The sequence below is a fragment of the Balaenoptera acutorostrata genome, chromosome 5 (assembly GCF_949987535.1).
Source record: "Balaenoptera acutorostrata chromosome 5, mBalAcu1.1, whole genome shotgun sequence".
NCBI classification, from domain to species: domain Eukaryota; kingdom Metazoa; phylum Chordata; class Mammalia; order Artiodactyla; family Balaenopteridae; genus Balaenoptera; species Balaenoptera acutorostrata.
The window spans coordinates 42,137,480-42,158,054 of record NC_080068.1 but is presented as its reverse complement, the minus strand read 5'-3'; the positions used below and the strand labels follow the sequence as shown (position 1 = coordinate 42,158,054).

Sequence of the window (20,575 nt, the reverse complement as noted above, 5' to 3'; positions counted from 1 at the left end):
TATTTGGAACCTTGAATACAAAAGTAAATAAAGAATTGTGAATACAAAGGCAAATAAAGCCAATATGACTCCAGTTCTCACGAATGTACATTTTAGCACAGGAGACAAAAGTTAAGTTATTTTAAAAATGAAAATTACGTTGTATAGTGATGCGTTATAAAGGAAGTAAACAGGGTAACTGAAAGGGAATGCCTGGAGTGAGAAAAGGTTATCAGAAACGCTCTCTGAGATGACACTGACCCGGGAGGATGATACTGAATAATGAAAAAAGGTCACAATTCAAAGAGCCAAGGAACGAGGGTTCCGGGCAGTGAGAAGAACTGTGCTAAGACCACACCGTGGGCAAGAGATTGGGAGCTTGAGAGATCAAAAGGCGGGGGTGAAGGTGGAGTGTTTCCAATGAGAGAGGAAATGCAGCAAGAAAAGGCTGGAGAAGTACAGGGACTAAAACATGTATCTGGCATTTTAGATAATACTGAATGTGTAAGGCAGTAAAGAAAAGAGATTTTTTGGTGACTGACTTCAACAATTAAATCTAAAAATATTAGGTATGTATTCACCACAAATAGTAGGAAATAGACAGTGCTTCAATCATGCATGTAAATGTGCACCACAGAGGATGGAGCACAGAGCTGGGATTCACCTTCTCACCCACAGGGACTCTGGTCAAAATTTTCTGGTTCTTAGTTCCCTCATCTGTTAAAGGGGAGAGTTGAGCAAGAGAACTGGTCGGTAATACACTCAACTCAGAGGGATGATTCTATAATAGACATGTGACATTCATTACCCAGATGAAAAAAAACAGTGCTGAGGAACAAAAAGCCTTCTAGCAAACTTAATAAAAATAACAACAATTATCATATAATGAGCCTTTACAGTGTGCCTAGCACTATTCAAATACTTGACATGTAATGTCATTCTAATCTCATGAAATCCTACACATTACTCCCATTTTACAGAAAAAGAAATTAAGGGTTAGAGAAGGTAGATGCCAGGAAGTGGTGGAGAGAGAATTCAAAACTAGGTCTGTCTGATTCCAAGCTGTGCTCTTAGTCACCCAGTAATATACTGTCTGAATTAAACTTCACAGGAACCCTATCACTATACCTTTGCACAGTGTTCACCTTACGAGGGAATTAGCACAGCTCGACTTGTTTTTAAAAGGGTCATTTTAAATATCCACCTAAATAAATTTCAGAGGATTTCCTGGCTGCTCCTCAACTAAAATATTTTTGGTATACTCGGGGGGAACAAATGAATGGTGTTGTATAACGGCATGCAGGAAGCAGCGGCTCAATATGTATTTGTTACCGAATGAAGCTATTCAGTAAAATTTTATTAAATATTAGTAAAAGAGAGGTAGGAATTCTTACCAAGTTTTCTAAAATGGTGTCTTTTTTCCCCTAAATATACGTAATATCTAAAATTAGGTTACAGAGTATATGAATAATTTGATATATCTAACAGATTTTGAAAATTGACAGTGAAGATGTAATTGCATTTACCAATTAATATAAATCATTACATTAACACTTACAGTCTTCTTGTTCCTAAGGACCACAAACTTGCAGGAGAAGAAAATGAGAAGGTGTATCTCAGTCCCTCTCTCTCCTTCTAGGGTACGCCTGCCTCAAGAGAACATGTACTCTCATCTGCTCTGAGTGTGGCTTGCCCACTTTTGCCAATGACTGGGTAAGTAAGCTTAACCATATCAAGGGTGAAACTAGCAAGTCCTTTGTTGCACAGACCTAAGCTCCATTCTCCAATATTGGTACTATGCAATAAGTAACAAAGCTGTATATTTGTAAACATAAGCCTCATATATGCAAAGAGTTCATCTGTCTGACTCGATCTATCTCACATTTGGTTCTGAACTTGAGTATCCTTCCTCTAAAGCCAACAATTTAAAAAGTAAAGGTTACTTGTGAGGGATTAAAAAAAAAGAGACACTGGATTCAACTTAGATGTTTCTTGAATATAAATTAGAAGCAAATTCAAAAACAAGAGGAGTCTCTAAAAGAAGATCCAGTTAGTAAAGATTATATTTTAACATACACAATTTAGTATGATAACATGCACCAAGGTAATTAACAATGGCAGTTAACTTTTAGATGACTAAAATGCTATTCATTTTTTAATACGCTTAAATGAAGTATTCTTTTCTGTAAGCTCTTGTTCTTGGGACTAAAGGTTAATTATTTTTAAGAATGCTGATTAAATATTATCCAGCTATTCTCAGACCTCAGCATCATCTTTCAGTTTGAGAGAGCTGGTGAGAAGGAGGACGCCAGCAGCGCCCGTGCAGCACTGTGATGCAGAGCACAAGGGGCAGCGGAAGAGCCCAGCACGAGTCCTGGCTCAGAAAAGGGGCTCAGCACGCGCCACTTCTCAACCTCGTGTCTCTTACAGGCCAAAACCACACACTGAAATAACAGTACGGAGCACACTTTAAAAACGATTCTGTAGACGGATGACCATGTCTAACTGTAATATGGTTTATTTGCCATTTGGCATGAATCAAACAAAGTCTCAAAAATCAACAGTACGGTTCATTTTTGGCAATCGTGGCAGGAAGTCTGGAGCCATACTGAGCTATTCATTCATCCAAGCTATTTCTTACTAGTGGAGAATGTTCAAGTATAAATTGTCAAACATTAAATAAACATGGTTAACTATTTCAAAATTTAATGGATGTGGTGTCTTATCTAAGGACAATTTTAGTTTGTTAATGATAGGCCAATGAATATAATCTATATATTTTTTAAATTGGTCACAATAGTCCAGAAATAACTTTCTTTTCATTAGTTAGAAGTTGATAAAGGAAAAGAACCTGAAAAAGAATATATATATGTATATATGTATAAAAAGAATATATATATAACTGAATCACTTTGCTGTACACCTGAAACTAACACAACATTGTAAATCAACTATACTTCAAAAAAAAATTAATTAATTAAAAAAATCAGGGGCTTCCCTGGTGGCGCAGTGGTTGAGAATCTGCCTGCTAATGCAGGGGACGCGGGTTCGAGCCCTGGTCTGGGAAGATCCCACATGCCGCGGAGCAACTAGGCCCGTGAGCCACAATTGCTGAGCCTGCGCGTCTGGAGCCTGTGCTCCGCAACAAGAGAGGCCGCGACAGTGAGAGGCCCGCGCACTGCGATGAAGAGTGGCCCCCGCTTGCCACAACTGGAGAAAGCCCTCGCACAGAAACGAAGACCCAACACAACCAAAAATAAATAATAAATAAATAATTTAAAAAAAAAAAAAAAATCGCTAACCACCATCTGACAATGCAGGGTTGCCACAAACCTTTAAATTGTAAAAACTGCAATAAAGTGAAGCACAATAAAACAGAAAAAAAAAGAGTTGAATGAACCTTTATGATATTTAAATCACTCATTGTATTAGAGGTTTAAGGCAATGCATATGTATATGCTTTTAATCAGCGAACTAAAAACTTCTGACCTGAAAGAATAGAGACTCATGGCAACACAGAACACAACAGAACTAAGACAAACAGTCTAAGCAATAGAGAATAATCACTAAAGCAACTCAAATCTTCTAAAAAAAAAAAAAAAAAACCCCAAAAACCCTCAAGTATCTGTTTGATTCTTCTAGTCTAAGACTCACTTGAATTGACTGTGGAAGCTTAACTGATGAAATACATGGGACACATATGCAGGATATTAGTTATTAATCTATATTAATAGCTGAGAATAACAATTGTCCTAACTACTCTTAACATTATCATCACCTTGTCAGTGTTTATGAATCTGAGAGAAGGAATTTATCTCAAACTACTTAATAGCCAGTAGCACACTGTGACACTGAAGTAAAACAAAAACATTAAAATTAAAAAAACAAAACAAAACCAACTTCCTAGAACTGGTTGCAATAAAAATTAATGACTGTTACCTCAACAGGGCTTGAAAAAATAGCTTGTCCATAATCAGTTCTCTCCCAATTTCAAAACAGCTATCTTAAACCTTTCCCTACCTCTCCTCATATTCCTACTCTATCATCCCCTCCCCTCCCTCACTCTCAGCCTTTTATCTCATAGATTAAAAAGTGAACATCCTCTGCTCTGTTCCTACGGTATCCCACCCAATTCCACGAGTGATATGTGAATTAGTCTCTCTTACTATGCTCTGTCTCTCTACTCCTGCCCTTCTTGCTTTACCAGCCCAGCAAATCTCAGTCCCATCTATCTGTCTTTTCTACTTCTACACACATGCTGCTTTGTAACTGAATGAGAAAAATCACATGCCTGCATGGATAAGATCCAGTACAAATCTACTATCTCCAACCTTCACTGAGCCCTCAATTCTCTTTAAGTCTTTTATTGTCCCTTTCAACTATCCTTCTCGATTCTCTTTCATTAATATTCCAAACCGTCACCATTCCCTAAAGTCTCCTACTCGACCTACTTACTCCAGACTCTTAACAGACCACATCTTCTGTTGATAACTATAAGAAACTGAGGTCATCAAGCAAGATCTTATTCAACTTTCCACTACCTTCACTACAAATTTGTGCTCACACCCAACAAGACATGCTCTCCTGCAGCGTGCGGTGTCTCTTGTTCAAGGCTCACTCACCCACCTGTAATTTGACTCTATGCTCAATTTCACTGTCTCAAAAATTTCCAGTTTCCCCCTCTGCTGGTTTCCTTCCTTCTCTTCATGAGCATGCCTGGATCTCTCCCATTTTTAAAAACAAAGCAAAACACCAGAAATATACAAACACAAACCCCCTGTTGCCAAATTCACCTCCATCAATCTCTTTTGTCCTCTCTTCTTTCACATTTCTACAAGCTGAGTCCATACTGTCTCTTCTCATCTCCCATTCACTGCTCAACTCACTGCTTTCTGGTGCTGCCGTTCTAGTAACTTTCAAACTGGCAAATCTCATGCACATTTTTCAGTCTCCATCTTACTGGGTCTCTCTAACGTACAGGACGGTGTTGACTGCTCTCCTCCTTCTTGCAACTTTTATCTCTTGAGTTCCGTAACCAGCCTCTCCTGATTCTTTCTGTACTGCTACTGACCCATTCCTGTTCTGTATCCTTTATGGGTTCCCCTTCTTTCACTAAACATTCATATTCTCCATGGTTCATCCTTAGCATACTACTCATGGGGCAGCAGGAGGCATGAGTAATGTCTTATCCCCTTCCAGGGTTGCAACTACCACATCTCTGCAGTAGTCCCCAGAGTCCCTCACCTGAGCTTCTAACTGCCTACTGAATACCTCCACCTGGGAAGCTCACAAATATCAACAGTTTGGACTCAATGTCCCAAACTGAATCTGTCCCCTATACGTCTCCTTCTCAGCTACTAGGAAAAATATCCACCCAGTTTCCCAAATTAGAAACCCAAGAGACAGCCTTGCTTTGGTCCCTTCTCCTTTCTTATTCTATTGCTTAGAATACTTCATTGGCTCTGCACACCTCTGAGAAAAAGTATTAGCACTTAATGTGATGTAAAACCTGTCATGATGTGCCTCCTATCAAACTTGACAGTCTTTTATGTTTTTACCCTTCCTTGACATAATGTCAACTTCTTGGACCACTTATAGATGCTAGCACACATCAAAATGTTTGTAGCCTTTATCTTGATTCATGCTTTAACTTCTTACTCTAATTACCTTCTTGGTTAATTTAGCTCAGTTAGTTCCAAGCTGGCTAATGCATATCTTTTAAGGACTCAAGAATCACATCACATTCTCAAGGGAGGCTCCCCTTCCCTGATCCCCACAGACTTTCAGAGAACTTTCTTCTCAGGGGTGACATAATACTCTGCTGTGTCTCTAATACTACATTTCTTTGTTATGCCATTATCTGTTTATGTGTTTATCTCTTCTCCAACAGAAATACATGTTTATCTTCCTCATGACACTTCTGAGTCACAAAACTGGACTGTATCTTATCTCAGAACTCCGATGTAGAGCACACTGTCTATTTGTTTGACACATATTTACTGAATGAATACGTAATGCACAATAACAGAATAAATGAAGAGACAAGCAAACAAATAAACATAGAATATGTAGAGTCTATCCCTCTCCTCTGTTGTCAAATTAGCCTTTGGCTTGGTGTGAGTAACACATAAACTAGATGTATTTCAGCATATATTCAATATGAAATTATTTCAGCATAAATAGTTTATAATCTTTGCTTCACCTTGTAATGTCTTTATTTTTAATGCCATAACAACAGTAACAATAATAGACACAAGTTCCCTAAGACAAGCATTTGTTAAGTGCTTTAAGTACATTATCTTACTTAATCTTCATACCAACCCCACAAGGTAGATATTCTTATTTTACAGCCCAGAAACTGAAGGTGACTGCTCCTCCCAAGTGCAGTACACACCTGGAGGTCTAACCCCTAGAGAGGAACAACCAAGAACACTGATAGGTGCAAACTGGAGATTAAGTGGAAGTCTATCTACTGAATATGAAACATCAGTCTTGTTCCTCAACTTAGCTTTAAGAAAACACTAGCAAGTATATATGCTCCAGGCAGGAGACTGGAAAACACCCCTTCCTGGAATATCAACATATCCTAGGCTAACGAATCTCTGCATTTTATCCAGCCAGATCATCCTACCACTGGAAAAGTCTAACCCCTGCACACGTACTTTCCAATTAGTGTTTCAATACCTCATTCCTAAATATCAGTGTATAGACAATTATCACCAGATATCTGGAGACTACTCTAATATGAAATAATATAAACAAAGAAAAAACAGTAATTTGGAGCAAATAACAATGAAAGAAGCATAAGAAAATTTGAAAAAGCTTTAATATTTTCAGAGGGATGAGGAGATATTGCAGAATTTTAAATTAATAAAGAAGAATTCAAGGAAGTTAAAAATATGATAGCACAAGATTAATCCAGAAGAGTTAATATTTGATTGATAGAGTTGCAGAAAAAGGGAACATATAAAACAAAGGGAAGAATATTAACAAAGAAATATTTCAAAATATTTTCCCAGAATTGAAAAGTACAAGTTTGCAGATTAAGAAGGTTCATCATGAAGCCTCAATAAAATTTCAAAATAATGAGAAGAAGAACCTAGAAAATTTCAGACAGAAAGACTAACAGACACAGAGAACAAACAATAAAGAGATCAAGTGAGACTTTGGGGGGGAGACAATGAGTCACAGATGCAGGGAAAAGAGAAAGACATGGGAGGGGAGAAACAAGGAAAGAGAACTGGGGGGTCGGGGGGAGAGACAGAGACCAAGAGAGGGGAACAGAGAGAGACGGGGAAAAGAGACACAGGGAGAGACAGGCAGAGATGGGGAGAAACAGACAGAAACAGGAAGGGAAGGAGAGAAAGATAGGGGAAGGCCAGAGATAGGTCTAAGGAGAGAAAAAGAGAGATGGGGGAGAAAAAGAAAGAGACAGGAGGAAAGACAGAAATTGAGACAGTTGGGGAAAACAAGTTCTATAAGAGTGGCAAAATAGTGGTGGTTTGCTATAAGTTTCATCTATGAATAATATTTACAGCAGGGTCAGTAGACTGTAAGCACTGAATCTTATTTAAACAAATGGTATTATTGTATGGAAAGGATAAGGAGGAGGGTAGCATGTATGAGTGAATGTATGTGTGTGCATGCTTTGGAGGGATGGGAAGTTTAAAAAAAAGCTAATTCTCCTATTTCTCAGTAAGAAGTCAATTAAAACTGGATAATCACGACAGCAGTAAAAGTACTGTATGTTATATAAAAGCTGAAAGAGCTAAAAGTGGCAGCAACAATTAGCAGTGGAGAGCAGCAGGGCCCTATAACCCTGTGGAAGTACTTGACTTTTTAAACTATGTACATATACATCTTTGATAAAAATTTTAAAATTATTTTAAAAATCCCCACTAAGATTGCTACATGTGATCAACTTGACAAAATGCATTAAAACATTAGCTCAATTTTGACTCTCTAGAGCCTATAACTATCCTCTTGCAAGTTCTCTTATAGAAAATCCACCAAATAACAAAATAAACTGAGATGATTCTTCAAAGCATAAAAAGCACTTGGGCGACTGCACCATTTGATGCCATAAATCATCACTTAAAAAGATAATAGAAATAACATAAGTGGTAATTTACAACCTATCCCTCTTCCAAGTGTCAACCATTAGAAGAACATTTTACAAAATGCTCGCCATCTTCCTTTTATCTGCTAGAACTAAGAGGAGTTCATTCTGACCAGATCTCACATCAAATCACCTTATAGCAAATTGAAAGGAAGGAATCAAGCTTCTTAAAAATTAATTCATTCTATCATTTTTTTTTTCCTATCTGTGACTAATTATAACCTCAAGATTCCTGCAGTACCACCCATCATAGAAGGCATGTGCTTGGCAACCTGGACTCACCCTGTTAAACACTGGCAGCATCATGTACAGTTTCTCTTCTTGTTCCTTCTGAGTCATGTGCCGGGGAGGATGGCACAACTCCGTGAAGAGTCGGCGGAGGTGCATCAGTCCTAAGGCGTTGTCTTGCGGGCTGCACTCCTCCTGCCTCGGCCGCCCCATGATCCTCTTCACCATATTCATCTTGGCTGGTTGGTGATAAACACTTCTAATTCTGCAGGAAGATGTTCATACAGTCAAAATGTCATCGTCTTGACCAGGTCAAGCACGCACGGAGCTCATTAAAAGCCAGAAAAACAAAAAAATTCTGCCTAAAATATTTTTTCTACTTTTTGAACAGAAAAGGTAAAGAGGCAAAGCTAATTTTGATAAATCTCCCTAGATGACAAGTTACGAATTATGCCACTCAGTGTTCCTTACCGGCTTTGCCACAATTTGTATAAAATGTAAAACATTAAATGTAAAAAATTAATTGTTGCTGGATGAGCAACAAACATTTCCAAGTTAGTCATAACAAGTTCAACAAATAAAGGAATCATAAATCTTATAATTAATATGTTGCTTAATAGTTGACTTTATGGAAAAAGAATAAAAGAACAGAAAATTCACCCTCACTTCAAAACATCCAAACAACTGAAAAAAACAAACAAAAACCCCCACAAAGTTTTCTGTTTTTAATTATTTAACTTTTTTTGTAGATGAAGGATTACACTTGGGATAGTCCTCACTGAAGAGTTGTAGTTTGGGGCTTCCCTGGTGGCGCAGTGGTTGAGAATCTGCCTGCCAATGCAGGGGACACGGGTTCGAGCCCTGGGCTGGGAAGATCCCACATGCCACGGAGCAACTAGGCCCGTGAGCCACAACTACTGAGCCCGCGTGTCTGGAGCTTGTGCTCCGCAACAAGAGAGGCCGCGACAGTGAGAGGTCCGCGCACCGCGATGAAGAGTGGCCCCCACTTGCCACAACTTGAGAAAGCCCACACACAGAAACGAAGACCCAACACAGCCAAAAATAAATAAATAAATAATTTAAAAAAAAAAGAGTTGTAGTTTGAAACGTGCAAATTAAATGAAATGATACCCTCCAATATGTTATAAATCATAAGAAAAAAAGTGAAAATTGTCATATAACTTAAGACTTTTTTCAAACTATAGTTTGAAACCCTTTGGCAGGTCCTGTTAATTCATTTAATAGATCATGACAAGCAATTAAAAAAAAAGAAGTAAAATATAATATTGTAAATCAACTATACCTCAATAAAAATATTTTTAATGAAATAGAAGATACTGGAATACATGTAGTAAGGGCAATTATTATTTCATGAAACTTATTTTAGGTAAGGGTGTATTCATGTGTATTGAATCACAATGTAAAATGTATGTATCCCTGGCTAGAGCTGCAGTTAAGAAATAAGTAAACCAATCACTGGGTTAGAACATACACCAGAATCAATAACACTAAGCTTTCAGAAAGCATCATCAGCCCTTTTCAACCACCATGAACTGTGCCAGCAATTAGCTAATTTCAGACACAAAAACAGGATATCTTACAAAAGGAACCAGGAAGCCTGGTTCAGACACTATGGATATACTGAACTTGAGTAAAAGGCAATTTTGCTTTCTAATCTGTAGAAAGGCAGGGATAATCTGAAAATTAATTTTTAATTTTGCCACATAAGCCAGCATGGCATTTCTTAAGAAATGAGAGACCACTGCAAAGCTAGAGGTTTATTTACTAAACATCTGTCTATTGATTTTTTAAAACCATTAAGAAGAACTAGCATATTAAATATGCTTGTCCCTGAGAATTTTGAGTGGATTCCATGTTTGCCTGCGGGCACATGTTTATGCATTCTAGCTTGACTGCAACAGGAGGCCACCTGTGACTCATCACAGGTGAGAAGCAGGAAAACACCCTGCCAAAGGCTGGTCTGCGCCAAGGGACTTCTGTGCAAGGAGCACTCAATACTGCTAAGGTGTCCAGTAGCGGGGAAGAGTGCTCAGACCACAGGCACAGGGCCAAGGAGACCCTCTGAACTACAAAATGACAAGTGAAAGTCAGTCCGGTTCAAACTTGTTTCATATTTCATTCTCGGAAAAATGTGTAAGTTCTCCAAGTATAAATTATAAAGATTTCAACAAATACATTCAAACAGCCTACTATATGCTGGTATTTTTCGCCCTGGAAACCCCCAGGACAAAAATAAAATTTGAAGTTAACTATAAAACTTGCATAAATTAGCTAACATTTTAGATTATACATAGATCTGCTCTTTTTCCTTAACCCATAGCTTCAGTTCATAATCTAAAGCGTGTGAACAGGATTTACAGGATTCATGATCCTCTAACACTTCAAAAAACATTTTATAGAGATCTCCAGCTTTCAAAGAGGTCTATGTCATTAAAAAGCCAAGCCTCAATCTTTATTTATAGAGCGTCAAAGCACTTTCAGACCATTTCCTTTGGTCCTCATTCCAACTTAAGCAAGGGGGCTGAGGAGGGGATTAATTCTACCTTTTTGTCAGGCCTCAAGAACAATTCGCTCAAAATCTCACAATGAAAAAGAACTTAATGAGAATCCAGGACTCCCACCTCCTGGTTCAGCCCTTCCTGCTTACTTATATTCATGTGCCTATTTTAAATTACAAAATTTTTGGCAACTGTGACTCTAGAATATTTATTTATTTAGTATCAAGTTGCAGTTAGAACGCAAAAGAAATCTGACTTTTCTGAAGATACACTAATCAATTATCAGTAAACACACACACATAATCACACAAAGACAGACATTCACTAGATGTAAATCAAGCTATCGGACCACCGTTATTTTATATTTGTCAGATACAAAGGGATATATTGGGTTCGCCAAAAAGTTCGTTTGGGTTTTTCCGTAAGATGGTATGGAAAAACCTGAACGAACTTTTTGGCCAACCCAATATATCAATCAGCTAAATGAGTTTACTGGTATTTCTCGATTACTCAGATAATCTCAGTACTGGGGGAAAAAATTCAGATTCCTCCTTTTCTCCTAATTTACCAAGAAACACTTAAGCATATCAGATTGCTGACTCATTGTTTTGTCTGCACTTCAATGTTTGTAACTTAAAGTATAATTCAGACCAAGAACTATCATGTTTAAAGTACCCTTCAGCAGTGAAAGAGCAGAAAAGAATGGGTACTTCTTGGTGAAATCTGTACCAACACGTCCATTTAAGATAGGTAACTTCAGGTGAAAGGCTCTTAATTCCCTTGAATCTTGGGTTTTTCTCACCCGTAAAATCTTTCCTCATAGGCTTTTTGTAACGCATACATAAAATAACATCATTTCTATAAAGTGCCAAACACACTAATCATGTTCAACAATTTTTAAATTTCTTCCTTCAGCTTCATCATGAAACATTTAATTTCTTTTCATTTACATTTTTCGTTATTTAAGCAAGTAAGGCAAAGGAAAGAGTGTGGGCCCTTACAGTACTATGTTTTAGAGACTTACAAAATGATAAATAAAAAATTAAGGGAAAATTTATTTCTTAGTTAGATGCTCGATAAGAGGTTTCTAAAGCAATACAGAAGAGATAGGCAAAATTTAATAATACTGAGGACAAATCATAGAAGGATTATTTTGGGGGTAATGTTATCAGGGATTTTCAAAATATTTACAAAGATTATTGTGCATAAGAACTAGTTTTCTAATGCAAACTCTATTTTGTTTCACAAGAGAAAAGTGTTTGTACTGCCAACAGGGGGCTATTTAAATAGCAATGAGATAATTATTGCAATGAGCCCAGACAGTATTTCTTATTCTAATCTCTTGTGTTAAAGCTTAAAAATCCTCTGGAAATGCTTGAAAAACTGTTTAAGTCCTTTAAACAGTCTGCCATTATTTAAATTATAGAACAAGTAAATAGCCTAAATTTGTAAAAATATATTTGCCAAGTAACTAATGGCCTTTGAGTAGCTCAGCTAAAAACTTAAAATAGCTTTTCTAAGTTAACTCCTTAATTCCACAAGAGAAGAAATAAATAGCTCACAGGACTGAGGGAAAATCTTACAGTTTCATCAAAGAATTATAAGTAATTCCTCAGGTTTTTAATTTTTTCTTAAACTTTCTGGGGAAAAAGATCCTATTTTTTTTCTTACATTGTGAAGAGCAAAGGCAAAACTTACACTTCTGAAGAATGAAGGCAGAACTCTGAGAGGCTCCCAAAAAACTGTATATAACCCAGCAATCTAACCCATACATTGAAAAAGAACTACTAATACAGTCCTGAATTAGAATTTAAAATTTCTACCTGCTGAAACATTGTTTTTGCCTTTCAAGAACAGTCATATCAGATTTTAGGCCCACCTATGAGATATGACAAGATCAGCCATCTCATTTCTATGGCAAAATACTTAAGACCTATTCCCAACATCCTTCACCCTTCTGACCCCATCGGTGAACTCATCATCCTACACATATACTGAACTGGACAATTTCTCAAAACATCTTTTTCAGTGTGCTTAATTTTCTCTCCTCACAGACGAAAGGATATTCCAAATCCAAAAGTAACTTGCCTCCATTTAAGGACACTTCATTTAGATATGATTTCCAATCATGAGTAGCCACTACTGACATCTCCCTGACACCTTTCTCAAACCCCTCCTCCTACGGCCCTTGCTGCTGTTTTGGGAGTCCCAAAGGCACATTTACCCCAGTAGTTACATGACAGTTATTTGATATGATTAAAATAGTACAATTAAATATTACGGGGGCTTCCCTGGTGGCACAGTGGTTCAGAATCTGCCTGCTAATGCAGGGGACACGGGTTCAAGCCCTGGTCTGGGAAGATCCCATATGCCGCAGAGCAACTAGGCCCGTGAGCCACAACTACTGAGCCTGCGCGTCTGGAGCCTGCGCAACAAGAGAGGCCACAATGGTGAGAGGCCCACGCACCGCGATGAAGAGTGGCCCCCGCTTGCCGCAACTGGAGAAAGCCCTAGCACAGAAACGAAGACCCAACATAGCAATCAATCAATCAATCAATCAATCAATAATCTTTAAAAGAAAAAAAAATTATATTACAGGATAAACTTTTGTAGGCTGACCAGAGATTCTCCAGCATTCTCTGAAAGTGTATCTTTATAAGAAAATGTGTTTAAAATTTTGTATGAAAGACCTGTAAAAGAATTTTTGTACCGCGATGAAGAGCGGTCCCCGCACCGCGATGAAGAGTGGCCCCCGCTTGCCGCAACTGGAGAAAGCCCTCGCACGAACCGAAGACCCAACACAGCCAAAAATAAATAAATAAATAAATAAATAAATAAATAAGAAAATCCTTTAAAAAAAAAAAAAAGAATTTTTGTAGCACGATGCTTCTGTAAGCTGTGACTGCGTACTACTGACACATTTTGCGTTATACCTGTATCTCCACTAACCTCTAGTTCAAGTCATTCAGCTCTGTGAATGTATCAGTATCCTCAGTGGATGGATGGCACAGAGCAGGGAGACTAACCTCAGGAGTGAAGTGCATATAAGTAGGCCTAGAACTTTCAGGGCCATATCCTAGACCTATCAGCATTAGGAATTTCTCTATTTCTGAAATTGCAAGTTTTGAAATCTTACTCTGAGATCTTAACTTTCAATCCACCTGCCTTTCCCACTCCCTAAATCTGTGGTCTTCACTGGAATCGCTTATTCCTCTTAACTTTTCCCAGTTCTACTCCTCAGATGATGTGATGTTCAATCTCTTCAAGACATTAACAACTGTACCTTCAGTTCTCCTGTACTCCTGCCTATACATATTTCCAACTAGTACCCATGCCTGGATGAATTCAACCACACAATTTATCCATTTCTAATTTTGGGTTGCTGGATACTGTGGAGAAAATTCTACAATTCCGCAGACTGCTTACAACATAAATTTTGATTTTTCTAAAATTATTATTTTCATAAATAAAAACTAATAATTCCAAATGGATTAAAGATCTAAATGTAAACAGACAGTAAAACATTGGAAGCAAATATAAAAGGAAATACTTATAATTTAGGGTAAATTCTTCTTAAAAGGAAAAAAAGACAGATTTATAGCTAAAAATACCACAAAGTTAAAAGACAAGCAACAAAAAAACCAAAAATAATAGCAACTTTATAACAAAGCATTAATAGTGAGACTATCCATGGAACTCTTAAAATCAACAACACAATAACAAGATAAGAATTGAATAGAAATAGACTATCCCCCGTAAAAATACTATACATACGAAATGCAACACAATGCACATATAAAAAGGCACTTAAAAATCTCTAATAATCAGAGAAATGCAAATAAAAACAAGTACAACTATTTGCTCAGTTTGGCAAAAAACTGATAGGATTTACAAAATATATACATAGTAAGAATAGAAAAAATTGAAATGTACACACCTTGTTGAATTAGCAGCCTTTTTTAGGGCAATCTCATAGTATCAACATACCTACTCTTTTTTCTAGTGATACCTCTTCCAGGAAGCTGTCCTAGAGCAATACTCACAGTACAAGACAGTTTACTGCATTATATGTTGTTATAATTGTTTATAATAACAAAAAATCAGAAATAGCCTAGTCCTTTAATAGATGAATAGGCAACTCATGGTACACCTGTATTATGGAATAGTACAATTCTTAAAAGTTAGGAGGAAAAAAGAAGTTAAATTTAAAAAAATCAGGATTTCAGCACCAAAATGTAAGGAGCTTAGAAGTTATCACTCCTGTACTTACACAAGAAACAGCTGAATAAACTGGAAACCAAGGATTTTTCTGGAACCCTCAGAGAACTGAGGTTGCAGGGCAAACTAATCCCTGAAATCTGGAGAGACAAGCAAATCCAGAAATTCACAGATGAAATATGCTTATCTAGAACGAAACCCCTGGAGCCATTAACTGGTGCGAACACTTAAATGATGAGTATGAAGAACTGCTAGAGGTTAACAGTGGGCTAGCATGAGAGGGAGAAACTTCTGGTGGCCACAGTCTTCAGGCTCTCACCACAACTTTCCTGGGTTGTACTTCTAGGAACCCCACCAGATTCCTTCTCACAGAGATGTGGGAAAGACCCACTCCTCCTGGCTCTGGCAAGAGGGAAGGGAAGCACAATCACTTTGAAATGTTCCCAGAGGATACTCTATAACAAAGGCCGACTTTCCAGGGTAAAAGACTATCTTAGCCTTGTCTCACCTGAGGGAAGGGCATCTCTCTCACCCCACCTCTTCCTCCCCGCCTTCCTCCACCAACCTTCCAGTCTCGCCTAAGGGAGCTGAGGGAAGAAATAACCCTGGGGAAATACTTGTGAAGGTCACAGCCCAAGAGTTACAGGCCCACTAAAACAATGAGATTTAATCACAGGATTATAAAACAGTTCCCCTCTTCTACACTTTACAACCACCAACTGTGCTCTAAGAAAGAATCAAAAGGAAATGCAAGAAATCAACACTGTAGCACTGTAACAATTATGAAGAATGCTTTGATGAGCTCAGTAGTAGACTGGATATGGCCAAGGAAAGAATCAGTGAGCCTGAAGATAAATCAGTAGAAGCTTCCAGAAGGAGAAGAAAGAGAAAAGGGAGGAGTGGCATATTTGAAGTAATAATGTCTAAGTACTTTGCAAAATTAATGACAGACACCAAACCACAGGTACAGAAAGCTCAGAGAATATCAAGATTAAATACCTAAAAGACTACATTTAGGCATATCATATTCAAACTACAGAAGGTCAAAGATAAGGAGAGACTCTTGAAAGGGAGTTGGGTGAGGGGGTGGGAGGAGGAGGAAAACCTTACCTATAAAAGGACAAGGACGAATATTATAGTGGGTTTCTCATCCAAAACGTTCAAGCAAGAAGAGAATGAAAGGAAATATTGAATATTTAAAGTGTTGGAAGAAAAACCTGCCAGCCTAGAATTCTATATCCAATGAAATTATCCTTCAAAAGTGAAGGAAGAGGGACCTCCCTGGTGGTCCAGGGGTAAAAAAAATCTGCCTTACAATGCAGGGGACAGGGGTTCGATCCCTTGTCGGGGAACTGGGATCCCACGTGCCACGGGGCAACCTCAGCCCGCACGCCACAACTACTGAGCTCACACACCTCAACTAGTGAGCCCATGTGCCCTGGACCCTGCGTGCCACAACTAGAAAGAAGGCTGTGTGCCGCAACAAAAGATCCCGCATGCCTCAACAAAGATCCCACGTGCCACAACTAAGACTTGATGCAGCATAAAATAAATAAATAAATAATACATAAATCTTAAAAAAAAAAAGAAGGTGAAGAAAGAATAAACAATTTCTCAGACACTCAAAAAACGTGCAAGTATTGTGAGGTGACATGCCATACCAGAAATATTAATAGTTGTTTTGGGAGAAAAAAATGATATAGGTCAGAAAATTGTACAGGCATACTATGTTTTATTACGCTTCACAAACTGAGGTTTGTTTTTTCTTTGTTTGTTTTGTTTTGTTTTGTTTTTACCAACTGAAGGTTTGTGGCAACCCTGTGTGGTCAGATGATGGTCTTTTAGGAATAAAGTATTTTTAAATTAAGGTATGTATACTTTTTTAGACATAATGTTATTGCACACTCAATAGACTACAGTATAGTGTAAACATAACTATTATATCCATTGGGGAACCAAAAAATTGGTGGGACTTGCTTTATTGAGGTGGTCTGGAATATCTCCAGGGTATGTCTCTATTTACATAATAAAGAGAAGGGTGTCAGAGAAGGAATAAATGAAGGTGAAATAAAATTGTTTTATTATCCTTAACTGATCTAAAGATTGTTTTTAAAGTAATAACAGTGATAATGCATTGGGTGCCTAAAGTTTCTGAATTAGTAAAATGAATAACAGCAATGTCATAAGGAACTGGGAATACTTTTATAAGATACCCATACTATACCTCAGTAATAAAGTGTTATTTGAAGGTAGATGAATATTAGTAAAAAAAAAAAATGTTCACTCTAGGGCAACCACTAAAATTTTTTTTAAAAAGTTTAATTGATACACAGAGAGAGGAGATAAAAGGAAAACATGTAAAATGCTCAGTTAAAACCAGAGAAGACAGAAGGGGAGTAGGGGGAACCAAATAACAAATGCAACAAATACGAAAGTTTTAAACAAGACAGATATTAATCCAACTATATCAAAACTCACTTTAAATGTGACTGGACTAAATGCACCAATTAAAAGACAGAAGGTCAGAGTGAATTAAAAAACACATTCTCAACTATATGGTGTCTATAAGAAAGCCGCTTTAAGTACAAATAATCAGATAGACTGAAAGTAAAGAGATGGAGAAAGGTAAACCACGCTAACTCCAGTCAAAAGAAAGCTGAGAGCTTCCTGCCACCTTCCCGTCTTCAGCATGCCTGGTCCGACCCCCAGTGGCACTAACGTGGGCTCCTCAGGGCGCTCTCCCAGCAAAGCAGTGGCCGCCCGGGCGGCGGGATCCACAGTCCGGCAGAGGAAAAATGCCAGCTGCGGAACGAGGAGCGCAGGCCGCACGACCTCAGCAGGCACTGGGGGGATGTGGCGATTCTACACAGAAGATTCACCGGGGCTCAAAGTTGGCCCTGTTCCAGTATTGGTTATGAGTCTTCTGTTCATCACTTCTGTATTTATGTTGCACATTTGGGGCAAGTACACTTGTTCATAGATTCGGCTACATCCATCTGTCTGTCATGTGAAGAAGAAAGGAAAAAAACCCAACATATCTTGGACCAAAAGCATAGTGATTTTCTGTTCATGAGAAAGAAATTTTCTGTAAGCTTACTGTTTTACAGGGAACTTAATGAAAACTGATTTTAAGGAATCATTTTTTTCCTATGGCTAATAAACTTTTTAATTCATAAAAAAAAAAAAAAAAGAAAGCTGAAGTAACTATATTAACTTTAGACAACAGTCTTTACAACAAGGAAAACTATCAGGGATAGTTAGAGGTATTACATACTGACAAAAGGGTCAATTCTCTAAGAAGACTTAACAATCCTTAACATGTATAAGCCTAACATGAAAATCCCACATGCGGCAAGCACTGACAGAACTGAAGGAAGAAAAAAACAAATCCACTTTGGAGTTGGAGACTTCAACAGCCCTCATACAATAATTGATAGATCAAGTGTGCAGGAAATCAATACAGTTTACTGAACAGTACTATCAACCAACTAGAACTATAGTTGATATTTTCAGAACACTCCATCCAACAACAGCAGAACTCACATTCTTCTCAAACTCACATGGAACATTCACCAAGACAGATCACAGGGACTTCCCTGGTGGCACAGTGGTTAAGAATCCGCCTGCCAATGCAGGGTACACGGGTTCCATCCCTGGTCCGGGAAGATCCCACATGCAATGGAGCAACTAAGCCCGTGCGCCACAACTACTGAGCCTGCACTCTAGAGCCCACGAGCTACAACTACTGAAGCCCGCATGCCTAAAGCCCGCATGCCTAAAGCCCGTGCTCCGCGACAAGAGAAGCCATCACAATGAGAAGCCTGTGCACCACAACGAAGAGTAGCCCCCGCTCGCTGCAACTAGAGAAAGCCTGAGCACAGCAATGAAGACCCAACGCAGCCAAAAATAAATTAAAAAAAAAAAAAAGATCACATACTGGGCTGTAAACACACCTTAACAAATTCAAAAGAATAGAAATCATACCAAATATGCTATCAGATTACAGTGGAATTAAACAGAAAATCAGTAGCAAAAGACAGCTGGAAAACCCCCAAATATTTGGAAATTAAACAACATGCATCTAAATAACATGAGCCAAAGAAGTATCAAAAGAAATTTTTAAACATTTTAAACCGAATGAAAATATAACTTATCAAAATGCATAAAATGCAGTGAAAGATGTTCTCAGAGAAAAATTTGTAGCACTAAAAACATATATTACAAAAGATATAAAAAATAGCCTAACCTTCCACCTTAGGAAACTAGAAAAATATGAGCAATTTAAGCTTAAAGGAAGCAAAAGAAAAGAAATAAATGAGGGCAACGAATCAATGAAATTGAAAACGAGAAAAACAGAGAAAATCAAAAAACCAAAGCCTGGTTCTTTGAAACGATGGATAAAATTAGTCTCAGTCTCACTACCATATGACCGGTGCCCCTGTCTTGAGTGTATCTTCCCTACAGCTCCTCAGTTTTCTTCTGAAAAACAAAGCAGATATACCACTTCTCTGATTTAAAACCTCTGCTGATTCCCTATTGCCTAAGAATAAACTGAAGCACCTTAAGTTAATATCTAAATTCTTAGACACTCTGGCCCCATTAATATTTCTAGCCTCCTCTCTCACTAAGCCACCTGCTTTGCTCTAAATTCTGCTCCACTGAAAGTACCTCCCAGCCTTGTTGGTTTCTTTAGCCCTCTGTGTGCTTGTGTATGGTGTTCTCTCTGCCAAGGAAGGCCCCTCTTCCACTTTTCCTAGCAGCTAAGCTCTCAGTTCGCCTTCTCAGAGAAGTCTTTCCCAAACCTCCAGGCAGAATTTGTTGTTTTATCCTACCATGGTACTTTAAGAGTCTGGCATAAAATATTCATTAAGAGAGAGAGTATAGTATAGTGGCTACAGAGGCTTTGCAACTAATTGCCTGGATTCAAATCCTAGCTGCACCATTTTACCAGCTGCGTAACTTCAGCAGGTCAGTCACCATCCTTGTGCATCAGATTCCTCAAGTGCAAGAAGAGAGTAACTATCAGAACCTAGGCCAGAGTGGTGGTGTAGTGTAATTCACCAAATGAGGTACTACACAGAAAACGCTTTAGGGTAATGTCTGGCACGGGTGCTCAGTAAGTGACAGCTATTCTTACTGCTATTCTACTGTAACAAACATATACCAACTAGTGGTTATTTACTCCCACTAATTTATCATGTCTTCAGTGGTGAGAACCAAATCTTATTTAACTTTGTATCCCTAGTTCATAGTAGGTGGTGGGTAAATAAATGTTAAAAGGCTTACATACGGTCATACACCTACTACATGGTAGCATCATATTTTATGTGCAGACATTCTGAATTCCGGATGTGCTACTTTTACTATTCCTCACAAAAAATTACATATTACACATAAAAATTTTAAAAAGTTATGTCCTAGTTTTCATCGTATAGAAAGTCTTCACAGTTCATAAACGTCGAAGTTCTTAAACATCTCCAGGAGAAAATTACATTGACAACCATTTGTTCTT

The 20,575-nt window shown here is 38.0% G+C and overlaps 2 protein-coding genes across 9 annotated transcripts in view; one reads left to right on the top strand and one right to left on the bottom strand.

Moving 5' to 3' along the window:
* The window catches only part of WDFY3 (WD repeat and FYVE domain containing 3), a 285,270-nt gene that overhangs the window by 175,491 nt on the left and 89,204 nt on the right, over positions 1-20,575 (bottom strand). For all 8 annotated transcript variants that reach the window (XM_057547043.1, XM_057547039.1, XM_057547040.1 and 5 more), the window contains exon 3: positions 8,381-8,591. In XM_057547043.1, the coding sequence (XP_057403026.1) occupies positions 8,381-8,560 (180 nt within the window). In that variant the 5' untranslated portion in view covers positions 8,561-8,591. The remainder of the gene's footprint in view (positions 1-8,380; positions 8,592-20,575) is intronic.
* Positions 17,731-18,257, top strand: LOC103010151 (protein transport protein Sec61 subunit beta). Its single transcript, XM_057547050.1, has one exon. It carries the CDS (start codon positions 17,753-17,755, stop codon positions 18,041-18,043), a length of 291 nt encoding a protein of 96 aa, XP_057403033.1. The 5' UTR covers positions 17,731-17,752; the 3' UTR covers positions 18,044-18,257.

Coding starts and splice junctions, on each gene's coding strand:
- LOC103010151 (XM_057547050.1), top strand. CDS start 17,753: ATGCCTGGTCCGACCCCCAGTGGCACTAACGTGGGCTCCTCAGGGCGC.